Source organism: Cariama cristata, unplaced genomic scaffold (genome assembly GCF_000690535.1).
Source record: "Cariama cristata isolate BGI_N322 unplaced genomic scaffold, ASM69053v1 scaffold16734, whole genome shotgun sequence".
NCBI classification, from domain to species: Eukaryota; Metazoa; Chordata; class Aves; order Cariamiformes; family Cariamidae; genus Cariama; species Cariama cristata.
Window position 1 is genome coordinate 54875 of NW_009613669.1, and position 20995 is coordinate 75869.

A 20995-nucleotide genomic window follows, 5' to 3' on the forward strand; every position below is an offset into this window, starting at 1 on the left:
AGAATGAAGAAAAATATAGTAAAACTATCTGTTTTGAAATCTGAATGCACCTCGATAATGTAATGTTCTGAAAAACTTCACATATGTAATGCAAACTGTAGTTTCTCATTATTATCAAGAGACATAACTATCAGTCAAAGAGTTTCTATCAAAGAGTATAGACATGAAAACAAATCTGTATCAATCCTTAAAAATAATTTTGCCTTAAGAAAAAAATCAAAGTTAAATTCTGATGTAATCCAAGATAATTTCAGTAGGCAATCTACTGACACCAAATCTGTTAGAGGTACAGCTCCAAATGAAACTTGGAGTGAGGTAACAGCAGGGACTTTTAGTTTCAAGTCTATCATTTTACTTTTCTATAATGTTGTTTTAATTCTAATTCCAATTCCTACTCCTTCCTTTAGAAAAAAAACCACAAGTCAAATTCTTACTGCATTAATAATTTTAAAGACAATTTGTATGTTAGAAGATGCTCTGTTTTAGAGAGACCCTTTTGTAAAAATGGAATAAGGTAAGTGATTTCAATTCCTGCGCTGCTTAAGACATCTTTTTGTCTGGCTACATTTATTAACTTGTACACATATATATTCTAAAACCCCTATCTTATGCAACGAGCTATAGTACTATAGACTCTACAAGGAGGTATTCACACGTTGGAAGTAAGAATTTCATTCTTTAAAACAAGAAAATAATCTCTATTTTCTTAATCCTGTATTAGCATAGATTTAAGAACAGTACTACCTACTTTGTTGACTACAAATGATTTGGAGAGATCTAATACTAACTATATAGCTTTTGGGTAACAGGATGTCACTTCACCAATTTTTAAAGGTAAAAAAGCAGAAAAACACATTAAGACCACAAGGTAGCAGTAGAGACAATCCTAAAAATGTCAATTTGGTACAGTAGCATTCCACTCGATGAATAATTAAATGAAAAATCTTTACTAAATCCATTTTCATGAATGCACATTTACACTTCATTCTTTCATTCTACATCTGAGAATACTTACATTTTATAATGTTGAACAATGTACTAGCATTCAATCATTTCAAGAGGACTGTGGGTTGAAGAGAATGAGTTTCCCACAGAACCTCCTTGCTGCCTTGGCAAACAACGTTATGTCTGTCCCAGATAACTGGTCAGTCACATGGACCAGTCTTTTGGTCAGGATTACTTCTTTTTGAATCACCCTCTAAGACTACAAAGACTTGAAATACAAGGTAGGCAAGATTTGTCTCAAGTCACCTTTGAATGTGACCATGAATCTTTAGTCACACTCTTAATAGCTCCAGCTTTAAAAGCTACACAATACGGAGACATAAGAGGCAGTTCAATTCCTATGGCAGGATGCAGTCTTCTAACAGCCATGCCTACTTCCTCTGAGGAAATGCTGCTAAACCAATTCAGGAGGCATGACATACCACCAACTGGTCCACATTAGTCTTTTTCAAACAAATTCTAAAACAAGCTGGTAAAATGTCTCTGGAGAGTGGAGATAAGTTAAAGTTTCTTCGGAAATGCCACTGCTTTTCTGCATGATGATGAAGGAAAGCACTGACCTGCTTTTGCCCTTTCACCTAAGCAATGGATACCTCTTCAAACAGAATGCATTCCTCTTTCGCTCGCTGTTACTGACACAGAAGCTACAATACAGCTGTTAGCTGAATTTCCTCAAGCACTGCAATCAATGTACGTTTTTTCACATCCTGAAAATGCCAATGCCATAGTGACAGTTGGACAAGGACTCTTTTTTTTCCATGAGTAAAAGAATATACTGAAGTCAACAAACATTTGAATGTTAAATATTAAAAAGGAAGAAAAGTATTAGATACTGTTATAGTAGGGGAATGAGTGAGTGAATGAAAGCAAAAGCTGAAATGCAGTATCATTAGAAAAATATTAGCAATGTGCTTTACCCAGAGGTAGGGTTTGGAACACCAACACTTGAGCCACTTAAGTTTATTAAGTGAAAGAAGCATTCTTGTGCTAGAAGGGTAGAAAAAAATGATTCCATAATTTTATAATCTGTAACTAAAATTTTTGAAGATGTGATAAGCCAAATTTATTTCTAAAACAAAGCTTGACAAAATTTATGCTCTTCCTACAAACTTTACCATACCAGTCCTCCAGCGATGGTTCTGGATTGACCTGGACAAATGTATGCTTCATACATATCTTTGATTATCATACCTGTAAAGCCTAAGGTATGAAACCATTTAACTTAGTTCAAATTTTCAGGAATGATTCTTTGGCAATACGCAGCATCTGAAAAAACAGTTAAACCAATACTGTCTAGCTGCTTCGCATGACAATTAAGTCATTTCAGCACGATATGGAAGAGATCAGTGTGCGTGTTTGAGAATATTCTCTCCTTTCATTTTACAGAATCGCTACCGAGAAGGGTTATGTGCTCCATGTGTGCCCTGGTCTTTTCTGTCCCCTCTACAGTTCACGAAATGTGGACAGAAGTACTGCAGGCAAAACTAGTGGTTCTAAATGCTCTGTAACTAGCACCCAGAAAGGAAAGGAACAAAACCAAAAAGAAAGTGGTAGCACAATACTGAAGGGATGTATCAAGGAAGTCCTGACATGAATGGTAGAGGCTGATCATATACGGTGGGACCATATACTGGATTGCAGCTCTCCAGTATGCACTGGGAAGGAAGCAGCCTGACAGGACACTGTGAACGTATTTAACAGCAGCTCAGCACTGCAGCTTCTGCCTGGACTGAGCTGAGTCAGGCAGCAGTAGCCGTGCTGTGCAGCTGCTCAGCGAGCTGCCACGGCTGCAGTGGAAGAGAGAGAATGTGACAGATGATGCCAACAAGGGGGTCCAAAATCTCTTCAGCCTATAAATCCATTCTTCATTTGCAATAGCAACTCAGATGTGAAGAAACATAGCATAAAGGCCTAACATCGGTGACTGCAAGGTCTCACACTTCCCTCCCCAAGTTCAGAGTTCAACAGCCAATTGTGAAATTTTGATAACTGATGCTGGACAGCATGGCAAGATCCTGTTTCCCTGACTTGTCATGTCTAAGAAGTTTTATGACCCAGCACACACTGCTGAAGGTTGAGAAACAAGGTCTTCCTTGACCCTCTAGGTTTCCACACTTCACATATACTCAGAATTCAGCAGAAATTTGAGTCTTCTGTGCTCTTCACAAAGTTCAGAGACAAATTAATCAAGCAACCAGTAACAACCTTGCAGCTACAGGAGGTTACAGTTCCAAGCAAATCTGTTACTGATGATCTTACAAACTTCTCAGAAGCAAGCACACGCAGGCTGGAGTAATTACAGACTGTTTTGTTGAACTGATCAAGGAAGAAACATACATAAATTTCTGCTCTTTCTGGAAAAAAATCCTTGCTAAGATTCCAAGTCAATACAGCTGTTCCTGAACACCAGGTAGGTTATGCCATCTCTTCTAGCTTTTTTTTTACTTTCAGCTGCATAAAAACCTAACACAGAATTAAAGTACATGACAAGAGCATCTTAATTTTGTCTGTCCCCGTGAAAAAGAAAACAATCTCTCAGCTTTTTTCTCCTGTGTGACCATAATATCTCTTCTGTAACAAATTATTTGAAAAAACACACGGGACTCTTGTTAGTTTACCTATTTATGATGTGAGAAGAATAACAGAGACACTTCTTATTTTTTCAAGCATGATATATGAGGAAGTGGTTGTCCAAAACTGTAGTATTTCCGGAAAAAAATCCAAACAGACGCTGTATCAGAACAGAAAAGGTTCTGACAAGCCCTCTCCCTCTTCCTTAAACGAATTTGGAAACCAAACCAAACCCCAAGCACAGAAACCATTCCTCAGAAAGAACAACTAGCTACAAACTCTTCCAAAGGAAAACTACAATCTGTCACTGACACAGAGTATGTTTTATAATCAGACCTACATTTTTCTTCCTATTGTAAAAATCTAAATCAAAGAAATAATTCTAGAGCACATTCAGCATGATCCTAACTTTCCTCAGAATCATACATCCATATAAAATTTCTCTCCAGGAAGACAGATACCTGAGGAAGAACAGAAAATGTAAAGTGGTAGACTAAACTACCTAGGCAGACTTTCAACCAAGACCAGTATTTAGTATATAACCTCTGCAGCCATGGCAATATAAGAGGGCACAACTTCTTTCAACTATAAGACTATCATTAGTCCCTTTAATATAGCAGTTATTGACTATAAACATTCATTTAAATTTTTAGATCTAATTTCACTGCAGGAAGCACAAGGACAGAGCACATCACTTGAAACTAAAACTAAGCATGACTAGTGCAAAAATCCAAGTGACTTGATATGGAGCCTTGGGATATGTTGTTTAATGGATTTAACTTTTAATTACACGTTCAATAACAGAACGCTATAAAGTGCTCTGGAAATAATGAATGAAAATTGCACACCTAAAAAGAGTTTCTGTTACAGTTCTATTACAGCTGCATCAGTGTTGAACACAGATTAAAAAACACACAGCGGAATTTGACCCAAATAGAACTTTTCTATCTAAATACTTTTATTGCATATATGTCTTGCTATTCTAATTAATCTTATACTGCAAATTAATCCATTACTGTCTAATATGTGAAGTTTCAAAAAATATAGTAATAATAGAATAACTGCTTAAAATAAAATGTTTAATCTAAAGAGTCTTATATCCCTCATAATTTCCTTGACTATTAAATGAACAAGTATATGAATATAGTCATACAGGCCTCCCTGACAATATTCTGAATTTGGATGAACTCGTAAATGGACGATTAACAAATTTGCAAAAGACTAAGGAAGTTCAAACAGGAAAATTTCCCCCATATTATTTTAAAATTTTGATAGTGAAAACAAAAATGTTAATCAGAATCATAGAATGCTTTGGGTTGGAAGGGACCTTTAAGGGTCATCTAGTCCAACTACCTGCAAGGAACAGGGACATCTTCAACTTGATCAGGTTGCTCAGAGTCCTGTCCAGTCTGACCTTGAATGTTTCCAGGGATAGGGCATCTGTCACCTCTCTGTGCAACCTGTTCCAGGGTTTCACCACCCTCCTTGTGAAAAATTATTTTCTTATATCTAGTCTGAATCTACCTTCCTTTAATTTAAAACCATTACCCCTTGTCCTGTCGCAACAGACATTGCTGAAAAGTCCCTCCCCATCCTCCTTATAAGCCCCCTTCAAGTACTGAAAGGCTGCTCTAAGGTGTCCCCAGAGCCTTTTCTTCTCCAGGCTGCACAATCCCAACTCTCTGCCTGTCTTCATAGGAGAGGTGCTCCAGCCCTCTGATCATCTTCATGGCCTCCTCTGGACTCGCTCCAACAGGTCCATGTCCTTCTTGTGTTGGGGGCCCCAGAGATGAAGGCAGTACTGCAGGGGGGTCTCATCAGAGCGGAGTAGAGGGGGAGAATCCCCTCCCTCGACCTGCTGGTCACGCTGCTTGTGATGCAGCCCAGGACACAGTTGGCCTTCTGGGCTGCAAGCACACATTGCTGGGTCATGTCCAGCTTTTCATCTACCAGTGCTCCCCCAAAGTCCTACTCCACAGGGCTGTTCTCGATCATATATATTCTCTCCTTTATGAATAATTTGCAGTATCTGCATCAAATCTTAAATTAGATAATACACTGTTTGGAAGAAAGTCCTTGTATCAAATCAGAGTTAGTGCAACAGTATACCAGTTCTGATTAATGGTTTTGTCCTGCTGGAAGGGCAAATAACCGTATTGATTGAGATCATATACTAAACTAAGATCCCAAATCGGGCACAAACTTGAAAAGTTTTTCCAGTTCCATCATTATTTTATTTGGTGGACTACCAGTGCTCCCCCTATCTGACAAAAAAAGCTTCCTTTTGAATCATGGATCCTTATTAAAACACAAACCATGGATGTAGCTTACTGAATACAGTTTATCTACATCTGTTGGACAGGCAAATCTACATCTTGTTGGGCAGCCAATAAAAAATGTTGACAACTTTTCTTTTCATACAATATAGGTCTAAATGCTAAAGGGCAAATCATCTGAAATTTGAAATAAGACAATTAGGGTTACCTTTGATGCAAAGCTGAATAAGGAACTCTGACTTTACTACTCTGAACAAGAGAAGAAAACTAAAAGTGATGGGAAAGAACATACAATTGACCAATTCTCAATGACAGTGCACTGATGCCACTGGCAATCAGTTGTTTTATCTGAGTAGGTTTTGGAATATTCTACTTTTAGACTAATGTCCTAAGTCCAGCATAAGTACAGAAGATCACTGTCAGAATATTTCTGACAGTCTTTAGAAAAGTGAATTAAGAGATTTTAATCTAGTTCTCACATGAAACACTGAAGTGTCACTTCATTAAACTGAGCTGGATAGATCCAGGACTGCATAAACGTAGAGACTGAACTGACTGGTCCCACAAGAAGGAGCTGAGGCACTTCTGAAGGACAGTTTATGGGAGACAGGAGAAGACTAGTACTCCTGTGACCCATGTTATACCTGTTCTATATACAAGGAAGAATTTACTGCAATATCTGCTATCCATCATGAATGCTGAGCTTTTATTTTTCATTAATCAAAAACTAAACAGTTTCTTGTCCTCCCATCAGTAATCAGGCTAATTGCTATTCACCTCAAGGTGCAAACTTTCATGTCCATGCCAATCCTATGAGCACCCAACAGAAATCTGCCAAAGCCTTTCTTATGAGTAGTGCTAAGCTGTCCCCACTGTCCAGCTACATCCCTAAAGTTAGGGCTGATGACAAAAATAGGAATTTAGGAGGTAAGAAAACTTAATACCTATGAATTTACCACAGTCCATTTTTGATGTTAAACGAATTACCAACATTTTGTATCACATAAAATATTCACCTTAATTATAAACCCAGAGTTGCATACAATATTGGAAATGCAATTGCATGGTTTATCTACACTACAGAACACATACAAAAGCAAGATACTGTCAATATAGAAATTAAAGTTGAACAAGTATACTTCTTTAGGAGCATTACCTCACATGCTTCTGAATCATGAAAAACTTAACAAAACAAAACCAGAAAGGTGCACTGAGGGATGATTAGTAGCTGGTAAGCAACTGAGAACAGCAATGTCAAAGCTGCAGAAATGGACTGATGAGGCAGGTAATGCTGACAAACTTACTCTGAAGCTGTGGCTGAGGCTGCTGGAAGGAAAGGGGCTGTCCGAACACAAATGGACTGTGGACTAGGGAAGAGGGAGGTTTTGCAGCTTGATCAAAGATGGAAGGAGCTGGGAGATTTGGCCGTGACTGAATGGAATTCAGTATGGCACTCAGTTGGTCACCTGTAGTGGGCAAAACAGTCAAAACTACAACCTGTTACTTGTCATTCTCCAGAAAGGCAGAGTAAAATGGTGCTCAATTAAAGTTTAAATGATGATAATAGAGAAAGCTTATAAATCTTATTTAGCCACATACAACTCTGATTGTGGCTAAACATAAAAATCTCACCCCATGCATGGCAATAAAATTACTGAAAAGTACAAGCAGGGCTTTTAAGGATCATGGATATTTTACTGCAATTATTTAAAACATTTCAAAATAGAGACTTATATTTGCCTTGCTAAAAAATGAAGAGCAGCCAAAGAAAAAACAGAAATCTGTAGCATTTATAGTAATACACACATGCAACAAAACATGCAGAAAAAGGTTAGGAAAACTGATGAGCAGGGAAAGATAACATGTATTAGGCTTTGGCAAGTGTATTTCTGTGCCAAGGCTTTGGTAAATATTTGCCTGTTTTTGCAAATATCTCGAAAAGTATTCTGTCATGCTGTTTTTCAAGATCAGATTGAAGATAATTTTAAAAAAGTAAGTATCACTTAGGTACTGGAACTGGTTTTCTGAAGAACACACATTTGTTGTGAGGCAAACGAAGGCCTTCATAAAACCAGCATCTTAAAAATAGTTTTAATTTCTGAATACCAATTCTCAAAAAACTCTTTGTAAGCATTAGAAATACATGAAGCCTACAGTAAAAAGGAGAATTTATCACACCATGTCATAACTTGAAGTATACTTAGTAATACGAGCTGGGAGACACCAAGAGTTTGAGAGCATCTCGGATTTGAACCATCACCAAGCAAATCCTAACAGCGTCACTTTATTCTGCAAATTCATATCCTTTTGAGAGCATTCTAGAATTCCTAGTAAAAAAATTAGCAGCTAATACAGAATTTACAACTCATTGAATTCACAACATTTTTTGGTGATTATCAATTGTCTTTTCATGAAATTAGAGAAAGACCAGTGGATGTATGGAATCATGTATTACCTAAGAACTCCAAAATCAAATCTTGCACTTATTTTCTTGGTATTTTGGTTTCAAAAATGACAGAACAAAAATACCAGAAAAACAGTTGGAACGTCTTTCTAAATAATCATCTACAGGTATCAATAAACTAATTTTATTCCACTGTTTTGGAAGTTACATACGTAAAAAATATTGGAATCAGTACTTGGTCAGCAATCATTCCTACCCTAATAACCCAGAAGTGATTGACATGTTTGACAAATCTCTATTATTCTTAAATAAAACAGGTCTATTTCCTAACATGAGTAATTATTTTAAAGAGAAGAACATCTGAGAAGAGGTTGAAAGTCACCTGCCCACAATAATTAAATAAGGATGTAGGTAGGGCCATTTATGAGGAACATTAAAGACTTGCCTGCAATGTAGAAGGCTAGAATAGGGAAAACATAGCTAAATTAAACAGAATGATTGTGGGAGTTATGTTTTCCGCCTCACAAGTAATACCGTAAACACAGGCCTATTATATGGGGATCTTTACATTTGACCAGCAATTTGAAATGCTCATAGATGGCGACGGAATTTTCATTGAAACTAGTGCATCTCTACAGAAGTTCTTTTAACAAACAAGCACCTCCAAAAGAACTGCTTCATTGAGAAATTCCCCTAAGAGATCCTGCTTGTGCCTGCAGTTTTTTATTTTCCACAAAACTCAAAGCTTCTTAGACCTCAGAGTGCAAAAAGACTGTATACAAAGTAATGATACAGTTGAAGAATTCTATTTTTGGTAAAGTAATATCATTATTCTTTAAATATAGCTGCCAACAACTCTCCACTCTTGGGCAATTCAGAAAGAATTACAGTACATGGAATGAATAAAGTCATCTAGCTGAGTTGCTCACTCGCACTAAACATCACAGCTTGAGGGTATATTGAGAGAATAATGCCTATAAAATGATATGGAATTCAATGCCAGGAGTAGCTTCCAAACTTTCTGTAACTGTAATATCCCAAACACCTTAGAAACTACTTTAAGGTAGGATATAGTAAAAAGAATCACAATGTCTTCAGAAGCTAGGATGCCTGTTAATATAGTATAACGATCTCTGAGATTTTACCTTTGGACAACACAGCAAAAAAAATTCTTCTCCTAATATGCTTCTGCAGAAAAAGAATAGATAATACTTTTGCACTATTACACAACTGACATTGAGAGACAAGCTGTAATACTGCTTCATACGCTGAACATCTTAACCACTTCTACTTTGGTGATTCAACCATTACTTTGACATGGTTGAACTGGGAAAAGCAGTTCTGTATAAAAGGCCCTATAAAACAAAAGGAAAACACTTCAACTTTTCCAGTCTTTGCTCCAAAAAAGGGTTTCCTATAGCAATGCATGGACAAGTATGAACTGCTTCTTTTTTCAGTAAAACACTGAAATTATATAAAATTATTTCATGTTATGAACATAAGAGACTAAAATATTTAGGAATAATTTTTCCCCTGTCTCTTCTCCTTTAAAACAAGTCTTAAATCAAGTTATTTTATTTAGGAGAGCACTAAGAATACAGGCTGGTGTTAAAAACATAGCACACCTTAGGCCCATGTTTGTAGTGGCATGGATAGAGTACAGTGATGTAAGAGCAGAATGACAAATTTCCATGTTTCAGCAACATTTCTCGGCAAAAGTCCCTTCTGTATTATTAAATCCTCTAGATCTAATCAAAGAACGAACAGAAGGCATGCAGTTTGAGTTTCTTGTGATGGCTTATACATATTTACATCTTGCCAACGAAATAAACCATGGTTAAAAGAAATAATTATTTTATGTCAGCAAAATTAACAAGGTTTTATTTATTTCCCAGCATTTGTAACTGGTATCTATGTGACTGAAAGGTAACTTCAGTTTTACAGCTTAAATCTCATATGGTATCTCTTACCTTGTCATCCCATTAAAGGCACTTAAAAATGTCAAGACAGGTGAGAAATGTTTACAAATGTTTCAAATCATTTTAAAACACACGCTTTCTAAATCTAATAATTTTCATATCTTGTTTTACAAGTATCTATTTTTAATTTCTGCATTATAGTTTTGCACCTACCACTATAGAAAGCCTCAGCTGTAACTTACAAATCTTTGATGATCCTTTTTATACAGAGTACTTAGACTGAGTGAAATTAAAGCAGAGAAAAAAGCAGTTATAACATTACATGTTTTGTAAAACACCATGCAAATCATTGCACTACTACTTAAGTCTTTTGGAGAACATCTGATGGTGCCTAAAAGAGTAGGAAATGAGTAATAAAAATATAAGCAAAATTAAGAAAAACATCATTTTTAAAAATGTGAGTGTAAAAACATACCTTTGTTATTTCCAAGGCCATAATCAAACCCTTGTCCATTACTACAGCTTGTCCCCTTACTGAAAGCTTGTATTGAAAAAGGACTTGGGGGAGGAGTCTGAACATTCTGATCTAGAAGGACTTGCTCTGTGAAAAAAACACATCACTTCAGAATTAGATCTTCTTAGTAACTGATTTAAATTGGAAATACGAGTCACAAGGCAAAGAAGCAGTATTTTTTTTCCACAGATAGCACTCTTCCACTCTACTCAATTCTCTTCAAAAAGAAAAGCACATCTCTTCTTTAGAGCTCATGCTCTAAAAATATAAAGACGGAGGACTTAATACTATGCAGACCGTTTCTATGTTTGACTGAGTTGCTGCCAGCTTTGCCGTCGTATGTCACTTAGAAACAGGTTTGACACTTTGTTTTTCAGCAACATCACACCATTCAATGTTTATTCTTTGGACAGCAATTGTTAAATTCATTTGACAAAGCAGGGTGGAGGAAGGGTAGTTTTCAGAGTGGAAAACTCAGGACAAATAAACTTTTAATCCTGGCTACCCCCTAACAGTTCACAGAACAGAAGACATTTTTTTTCCCTAACAGATTTATTCATATCTGTCACCAAGTACTACAGTTTTGATTTCTGTATGATACTAAAAAAAACCTCCAACCAAAGCCAACCCAGGGTCTTTCAGAATATCTGTAACAACGGAAGAGCCAAGATAAATGAGAGACAGAATCCACTTGACTATTTAGATTTAGGGAGGCATTACTGACTTAAGGTGGTCAAAAATATCATTCCAAGTGATCTATAATAAAAAATTCACAAGAAATCTCCCAAATGCAGGTTAAAAGCTCAGGTATTGAGCACCTTGAACAACTTTTTCTCTTGTAAATACGCTAAAATTAACATGTATCCAATTTAAAAAAAAAAATCACAACTCTCCTAAGAACCACTTTCAGAAAATTGCATTTCAGTCCAAAACTGCATTTCAGAATACAAACTTTTACATAATACACATATTCAAAAAAAAAAAAATCATCAGGGAGAAGGTTGGAAATTTAAATTCAGTTTAAAAAAAAGGGATCTAGAATCTTCCCAATTAGAGGCAACTCTAGATCTTGCTGTAGTGTTTCAGCTGAAGTATCTGGATACCTGCTTACGGACTTGGGCATTCAGTATGACTTTTGCTTTGTTTCTAACTGAAGTCCAACTTCTTTCTGAGAATTTCGTTATCATTTTATTAAATAATGAAGATACAAAAGTAATCTGAAAGATGGCATTATTTATGGATAAAATATAGACAGTTGCAAATCTAGTTGGAGCTCCTCCACATACTAATTACTTCCCTCCAGCAAAAGCATTCAAACCAATAACAAAGAGTATTCCTAATTCATTTCATGGCAAACAAAAGCAATTAGTTTAAATAATTTTCAGATGTGCCTTAAGTGGATTAGTTTTACTTGGTACTGAGATGGACTAGGAACCTAGAATAGGTTGAAATATCTCAGTAATTGCACTGACAACTACTTAAGCTGCTTTAGCTAGATGCACAAGAGACATCTATCTTCACCCTACTTAAAAAAACATAGACTTATCTAGAAAAGAATAAACCCAGGCATGTTGAGGCATAGGACTTGCCTCAGAAAGTTTCTAAGATGGTAGCCCTACACACTGGATTGTAAAAATTCTACTATAGAGTTTTGTCCTCAAAGCCTGGAGCTTGCATTTCGGTTTTTCTGTGAGAACGATATACTGAAGATGTCCTTCAGTACATAAGTATCAAAAATCTGAAGACAGACCTTCAAACAAAGGTCTTGTTTAAACTCTTCCAAATTTGGGAATTCTTTCTTAAAGCACAGATATACCTTGAGAAATTACAGAAAAGATGAAATGATAGATAAGTTACTGAAACTGGAAAAGACTACTTAAAATATGCAAAATACTGCCAAGCGACTTAAATGTAAGTTACATTTATTCCTCAAAATAAGTACTCTTGAATGGAAATTTTTGCACACTGCTCTCTTTATTAACTTCAGATAAATTATCTTCTATTGGAAAAGAAAATATTAGAAAATTATGATGTTAACAACCCTATTAGTGAAAATTTTTCTTTTAACAGTAAGTATTGTTCCAGTTCAATACTTAGTTTCTAGAATCTACTTGGGCTCTTTGAGCACCTCAGAACTTGACATTATGAGACATAACTGAAAAATGGAGAATCTTTGACTTAAAAAAAGACACCATGCTAAGTATCAAGTAAATACTTTTTTTCCCCCCAATTTGTACATTTTACTAAAAACTATTGGTTATTCCCCTTCTTTGCAGAATGTTTTGTACCTTAAAGTCAAGCAGCAACAGCCTACAACAAATACTTACGTATTGGAAAGGAATTACTTTGTTTTAATATTGTAACGTGATGATAATGATGAGTATCTAGGTGTGAAATAATTTTCAGCACAAAATGTCAAAACAAGAAAAAGGGCAAAGAGTCTCTCTCATAATGAACAAGTAAGAGGCTGACAATAAGTATGGCCTAAAAACACAAGCAGAATATAACTGCTGAGGTGGAAGATTTTAATGAAGATTATTAGATCCCATAAATGGAGTGGGAAGATTTTAAACTGAAAATGTCCAGATTTATTCAGAAAACAGAGAAATGTATGTTGAAGAAAAAAATAAAAATGAAGGCTTGAAGAAACTAACTCTTCAAGTGAGTTGAAACAACCCAGCCTCTAGGGAACTCTACCAAAATTTTATTATCAACGGAAGAACCTTAAATGTTTCTCTCTGAGAATACCTGTAACAAAATCATGCTGATGAAGATCCATAGTAATTTATACTAGACATTGGAAAGACAAGAGGGACACAGTGGACAGCAAGGGTGCTGTGTCCAGTTCCAGGATCCCCATCAGCAGACTGAAACGAGTTCAAAGGAGGCTATCAAGACAGTAAAGCACACAACATCTAAAGAGAGGCTGAGAGATCTGGGTCTGATCAGTCTTAAAAACAGAAAGCTAAGGCGAGATCTTATTGCTCCCTTCCATTACCTAATCGAAGGGCTCAAGGAAGATGAAGTCAGACTCAACTCAGAGGTTCACAATGATAGAACAAGAGACAATAAATAAAAGCTGCAGCATGGGAAACTGTGATTAGGTATTAGGAAAATTTTTCACCATGAAGGTGAGTCAAATACTGGTACAGGTTGTCCAGAGAGGCTAGAGATAGTTGGAAGTTGACTAGATAAGGGCCTGAGCAACCTGATCTAGCTGAATCTGCACTGACAGGGAGGTTGGATAGCTGATCTCCTCCAGAAGTATAAATACTGACAAATCACTCCCTGCCTCATCTTCTAAGGGAATATAAGTAGCCCATAATCTTGCACAGGAGAACTCATCCAGATAGGCTGGGACTATCTGTTAAGGAAATAACAGTTTCAGAATACTTCAGGGTATTCATATGAAGCATTTAGGATGAAAGAAAGATATTTTATCTGCTCTGCTTTTCATAAAGGCACAAAGTAGACCAAAGAAAGCTACAAAAGTGCACAATTACTTATTTAAAAATGATCCCCACAGCTAAAAGAAGGATGGTTAGAATTATGATCCATAACTGGTACAGAAGAAAACATGGGGAAATATTTTAACTGTTCTTTTAAAAAACATTTAAAGAATGTTTATAAACAATTCTGAAGTCCAACTGTGTAAAGTAACTCAAATGAAAAGGTATAAATTCATTGTTATACCTGTTTAAGATTCAGTTCCTTCTTTATTTGTCCTATTCAGATTGCTTAATTTTTTGTAAGTTAATTTAAAAAACAAAATGAAACAACTTGCCATCTTCGTGTCGGAGGTACTGGTTTCCACCTCTGTCTCTAGCTAACGACCATGCCTCGCCTTCATCACTTTCACAGAACTCTACCATGCTGTTCTTATCCATTTGTACCCACGTACCTTCTGAATTAGTCACCTGATGCACACACATAAAAAAAGCACAATTTATTGACTTTTCAGATAATTCAGTAGCATGATTCAGAAACTTATTATAGTATCTGAAAAACACTCTCATTCCAACCTTTATATTACAAAGCAAATGTAAAAAAAAAAGTTTCTTAAATTAAGGCCACAGGCTGAGGCAGACTGAAGTACCAAACCTATTTATGACACATTTATAAGTACAAGTATTTCAAAATATCTTAGACCTGTTTATGTTCAGAAGAAGCAAAACACCAACACCACAAATTTAGAACATCCAAACAAGCCTAAACAAAAACTTGAAGGAGATATTCACCAGAATATGCATTTTTATTGGTGGCTGCAACAGTAGAATTATAAGAATAAGTTATATATGAAAAGTTTGTACGAGTACTAATTTTGCTCCTGACGTTGTATTTAGGAAATAGCATGACACACTTCATCCTTAAGCCCTTCTTAACCATAAAACACCACAGCTGGACAACTGAGAACAGTAACAATAGTTCAGCAACTGAAGAAATGAATACAATCAATACAGAGAAACAGAATAATTTGTTAATTGGTTAGGTCCCAGAAAAACATTTTTTTTCAGTGAAACAAAATGCTTTCAAAGAATATGACAAAAAAGTAGAACAAGAAGCATAATTTTGTAAGGAATACTGTAACAGAAATGCATAAGCAAGCATATGTAATTGCAGTACAATTTTAACATTATTCCAATCAATGCAGACATCTAAAAGGCAAAAGACATAATTGCATTAGTGTTTATAATATAAACCAAGCTCAAAGGTTAGTATTTATCATGAAGGTTGGAAAAGCAAACCTGTACAGGGGCAGATTCTTTTGTTGCGTTTACTACTGTTATATACTGGTATCTATGAAGACATGAACTGAAGCTACAAGGATCCATACCTCGCCCACTGCCTTGACTTTGTTTCCCAGAACTAACATTCCAATTGGGATACCTCTAAGGTTAGGGCAGCTTCTGATGTTGTGACCTGACGGGCCAGTCTTCACTACCTTGTACACTCCAGGTCCACCTCGAAGGAATGGCATATCTTGTTCTTGCATCACTGCTTCCTGTGGGCAGTGTGAATTTAGGTCTTTGAAAAAATCATCAGAATTAGACCTAGATTCCTGAGAAATTAAAAAAAGGCAAAACAAAACAGAACAGAATAAAACCTATTAATAATACCTTTGAACTCTTCAGATAAGAAATACTTACTTCAAGACTACAATAGCTAAATTTCAAAGCTAGAAGAGATACTAGTTACATTGCTAATTTTAGTGTGCAATGATAAACAACTAACTACTAGTATATTGCATATTAATTGTAAAGTCACCATATTACCCTTGAAACAAAAGTGCTATAAATGTAACCATTTATATAAAAGTAATATCTCCTATCTACCATTTACAGACAAATTATTTACTCTGATCGCCTTCACTAAACCTTGTTTCATACTGACATTTATCAGGATACGCCCTCATTCCTCCTCCAGTATTTGTCAAATTTTGGGAAAAAGTCTGGGGCTATGTAAAAGGAATTGGAATATTATCTCTTTCCAAATGATATACTTTTTTGATTTCACATTTAGAATACATTGTTAATTTAGAGTAAAGGTAAAATTATGATAAAGAATAACAGCAAGACCACAGATTCTTAAATGCACATGTAAATATTAGTGCATATTTATTATTTTCACTATGACAATAAAAATGGCCTGCAAATATATTTCATCTGGTACCAATTACAGATGAAATATATACCCAAATCTGAAATGAAAAAACACTTTTTGAGTTTCCTACCAAGAACAATTGGCAGTTACTAAAAGAAGAGAATATTGGCATAGATTTTTCAGCCAGCCATAGCTTAATAAAGAGGCTATTGTACAGAAAAATATGAGAGACAGGAGTAACATAACGCACATTTATATCCGAAGAAAGCAAGTGACAAGCAGAAGTGAGCTCTATTATGCTTATAATGCAAGTCATAGGTGATTTTAGAAGAATACCTGAAAGTTAAGAACTAAGTAGTGCCCTACAGGATGAAGCCAGTGGTTCACCTAGTCCAGTATATTGTGTTCAGCAATGGCAACAGAAGATGCTCTTTAGAAGTAGCATACAAGCCTTTATTAGTAGTCTGTCCCTCATATACCAATAGCAGTTAAAAATATTTTTTTTTAAATGGATGTTAGAGGGTATACCCTATTTTCTTCAGTGTTTATTTATGAATCTGGTTTCTATACATTTGTTTAATTTCTTCTGAAAGTGCTCATACTTTCTGCCTCCACAATCTCCTGTAACACCACCTTCCAGGAGTTCATTTCCTGCTGTGTAAAAGAATAATTTCTTTTCTCAATTTTAAACCAAACTTCTGCTTATGTGACTTCCTTTTTAATTAATGCAATTTCCTGTAATCTCTTTATTTATCATATTTTCAGCTTTTTGGTACGGAAGTCTGTGCACTGTGTTCAGATTAATACAGCAGTCTTTCCAAGAAGCCTTTATTAAAAAAAGGATCTGTTCAGTAAATATGTTAACTTTCAAAGCAAGTTAATGCAAGTTGAGGTAAACTAGTTCAAGAAAAAGAAAATCTGTATGTTCTGAAGACATTTAGACATTGTCTGGATCTTGATATAATAATAAAGAAGTTAACTATTTTGGGGAAAAAGATTCAGTGGAAAAGCAAGTTTTTAAATCTCTAAACCAATATGTACAGCACTGAGTGTCATCTTCATTACAAAGTTCATATGAAATAAACTCAATCTCAAAAATCACTACAGGGCTGCAAAGAGATTTAGACAAGCACTTCTGTAGATAATTTATACTGCTTAACTGTACATAACATAACTTGTTCCTACAATTGTATAATTCTAAAAAAGGTTAAGAATGGGCTGAGTATTCATTAAATATTTGTGGCTTTACTCATACAAATATTATCTTATTAGATGCTGTAATTTAATGTGTACCCTCCAATAATATCAAAAAATTTCAACTAGTACATTCTGCATCAAAAAGAGGATGAAAGCCTTCATTATGTTACTAGGACATCTCTCTGAATTTCTAATTTGGTTCATTAAAAAAGGAGAGCGCAATTTAGGATTTAACGAAAATTTAAATAATCTGCCCTGATGTTTTTTTCTCATACTAAAGAAAGAGACAAAGATACAGCATTCTATGCAAATCTGCTATTTCCTGTAAAAATAATTCAAAGCAAAACAGACTTCAAAGAATATTTAGCATAAAGTTGAGTCATAAGGTACAATGTGAAAACACGAGATACAGTGTGACTGTGTTCCTGTCATTTAACTCACCTTAGGGGGTAAAGCTTTAGAAGTCCATGAAAAAAAGTCCAAATCCCTTACTCCTTGGCTAGCATTAAAGACATTCTGAGCAACAAAGTTTAAAAAAAAGACACATATCAACAAAGAAATGGGAACAAAGAAACATTGGAGGAAGAAGCTTGAGGTACTATAATGCAAACTTTCTCCACAAGTAAATTTACTGGTAGAATATTTTGCAAAAGGAGAAAGTTTTGTTTTCCTAATCAAGTCACCTGAGTCCATTGCTTACCATGGCAAATCATCCATTAAACAAAAACAGTTTAGCATGTCAAAAGCTCGAAATGGATGTAGTGTGTCATGCCATTTACTTAAATTAAGAGCCAGACATTTCTTATAAAGCTTGAGACTTCATGCACAGAAAAATCTCACGCTTCTGTTACAATGAAACAGTAGTTGGTCCCACCACAAACCACAGTTTTATAGCAAGATGGTCTGCTGTTCTGGAAGATAATTTCAACTATTGCAAGACAACCGCACGTGAACTTTTAGTCACCAAGTCAGAACTGAAAAGTTGCAGAAGGACTAAGCTCACTATTGTTGAAAGCAATTCACTTGCACAGAATGATTTCACCAGTTTGCACATCAAAATCACACTCTTTACCAGAGCCAAAAATTTCACTGAGTGCTGTAAGGACAATGACTGCTAAGATTTCATTAGTTTTATAAAATACACAATACATTTACTAGTTTGTTATGAATTATCATAAACCAAATAGAGCTGTCAGAGAGACTTCACTAATTTTATAACCAATTGCCTGTACTATAGAAATGAGTACTGCTGTTCTGTGTATTTTTTCCTCCCACAGAACAGCTAGGACAGCATTTTTTAATCACCGGAAAACATGAAAAAGAAGCCATCTTTTCTCCATAAGCTGATTTCTACTCATTTCAAAGAAATTTTCACTGTTCCTGCCAAATGAAAGAATTAATAGTACATATAGTAGTATTAATAATCAGTATTTATAGCAGAATCCCTTTGGCAAAGCAGCCATTTTACCTATATGAACAGAGGTATCAAAATCTTATATCCTATCCCCATCCTGATAGGGGAACCAAGTGAGATCCTTGTCATATTCAAATTTAACAATAGTTAAAGAAAAGGCAATGAATCCCTTTAAGCAGAAACAAGTACAAAACACTTTTGGCATACCTTCTCCGTATTCCTTGAAAAAACATCAAGATGTTAAAAGTAAGTAAATCCATGCTTCTATCTCATGATAGAAGCAAATCATCTAGCTATGTAGTGTTTGCAAAACTTCTGCTTACATCAAGTTTCAGTAACCCAAATGATTTGCAATTTTGACAAAAACCGGGAAATTGTCAAAACACCATCATTTCTTTATCTTTTAGTACCTCTACCCAAAATTGAAAGAGGTACCCATACACGAGTGAGATATGTTTTGGGTATTGGGGAAGGTAGAGAGGGTGTTAGGAAGACTGGCAGAGTAAAGTCATATTAATTTGTCATAAAACTATGACAACTATAAAAAGCCTACATTTGCCTAACGAGAGTGTACTTCACAGGTATCCAATGTAGTTTAACTGACTGATGATATTACTTTGCAGCATATCTCATATTTTGTGATGGACTTCTACTGTACAAAGAAACATGGACTATCCATAGCTAAAATATTTCAGTATCACTTCAAAGATCTATTTTTGTATGTTATAAAGCTCTATGTGTAACATATACAAAAGAAAACAACAGCAGTGAAGTGAGACCATGCTTTCTTAGCAGCATCGAGAAGGTCAAACTAGAAGTTCTCCTTTGCTCTGGGAGCTTTAGAGCTTCCTGGCTATTAGCACACTGTATGCCAGTTTAGATGAATCAGGCATGTATTTGAGAATTAAGATTTCATTCTGAAGAAACTACTACATATAAGCTTGATATTTAGTCCTCATGCTACCATCTGTAGATTTAGTTAATTTTTTTCCTTTCCAGCTTTTCCTTCCAAAAACTAAAAAAAAAATTTCAGGATTTCATGCTTTTTTCCAATAAAGTTTAAGTTTCAGAAATAATAATAATAAAAAAATTACTTTGTTTTGCCACCAAAAATTAGCAGACTATTAAGAAGCATTTGAAATCTCAATTAATATTACTTTTCAAAGCTAAGGTTTATCTTTAACAACTATATTGACATCTTACTCAATGCAGTGCTACTCTCCAATTGCCTTCCATTGTGTCTAAAATGATGACTGAAATCTCTTGTGAATATCCTTCAGTTTTTCCACAGAACATTCAGCTTCCTGAGGTTCTGTGATCAAACACTGCAGTCTACATACTAATTTTGGTTCTTTCTGTAATAATGGTTGGAAAAACTTGTAGTTTCTCAATGCTGCTTGCCTATGATGGTTGGGGAATGTAATAATATAACTGGGCAGCAGGGTACGATATTCCTTATAATAAAGTTTTACATTTAAAATGAGGTAACAAAAACATATGTAGAATATGAATTTTAAAAAGTGAAGTTCCAGAGCTTAAGCAAGATAAAATTCTATTTCTTCCTAGTGTGTACTGTTTTATGTTGTATGTACCTTTCTACTAAGTCCTGTGCGTAAGCATGAATACATAACTGTCCTGTGTAAGGAACTTAACAAGTATTTTTTCAAAAAGTTAACTGAATGTCACAAGACAGAAGGAAAAATAACCACCAGGGATGGAAGTAGCTTATCCAAAATTGTAATCTATTAAGACTCATACTTCTATAAAAAAATCATCATCTATTAAATTCTTAGTCTCATAATTATATTACCTACAATAGATTGGCTGCACAATTTTAGATCAATGGCTACATAGCAGTTCCTGGAACAGATTTGACTATGCTGATTTTCTGAAAAGGTAAATGACCACAGCTCCAATAAATAAAAGTCTGCTAACTACAATGGATGTCTGCTTTCCTATGATTATTTATCTTTAAATGTAATAGCTTTGATCAAAATATACAGAAACAGTGTATTTAGGAGATCAAAGAAAGTCAATGTTTGCTTTATCATAAAATATCTAGTTAATGTCAATAAATAAACATAAAATGTAGAT

The 20995-nt window shown here is 35.2% G+C and overlaps 1 protein-coding gene across 1 annotated transcript in view; it reads right to left on the bottom strand.

Moving 5' to 3' along the window:
- The window catches only part of LOC104160875 (E3 ubiquitin-protein ligase MYCBP2-like), a gene marked incomplete at its 5' end in the record, with an annotated part of 73856 nt that overhangs the window by 44557 nt on the left and 8304 nt on the right, over window positions 1–20995 (bottom strand). Inside the window, 5 exons of the mRNA XM_009699121.1 lie at window positions 7157–7318; window positions 10651–10776; window positions 14474–14606; window positions 15524–15748; window positions 17929–18003. Coding sequence (XP_009697423.1) covers window positions 7157–7318; window positions 10651–10776; window positions 14474–14606; window positions 15524–15748; window positions 17929–18003 — 721 coding nt within the window. The remainder of the gene's footprint in view (window positions 1–7156; window positions 7319–10650; window positions 10777–14473; window positions 14607–15523; window positions 15749–17928; window positions 18004–20995) is intronic.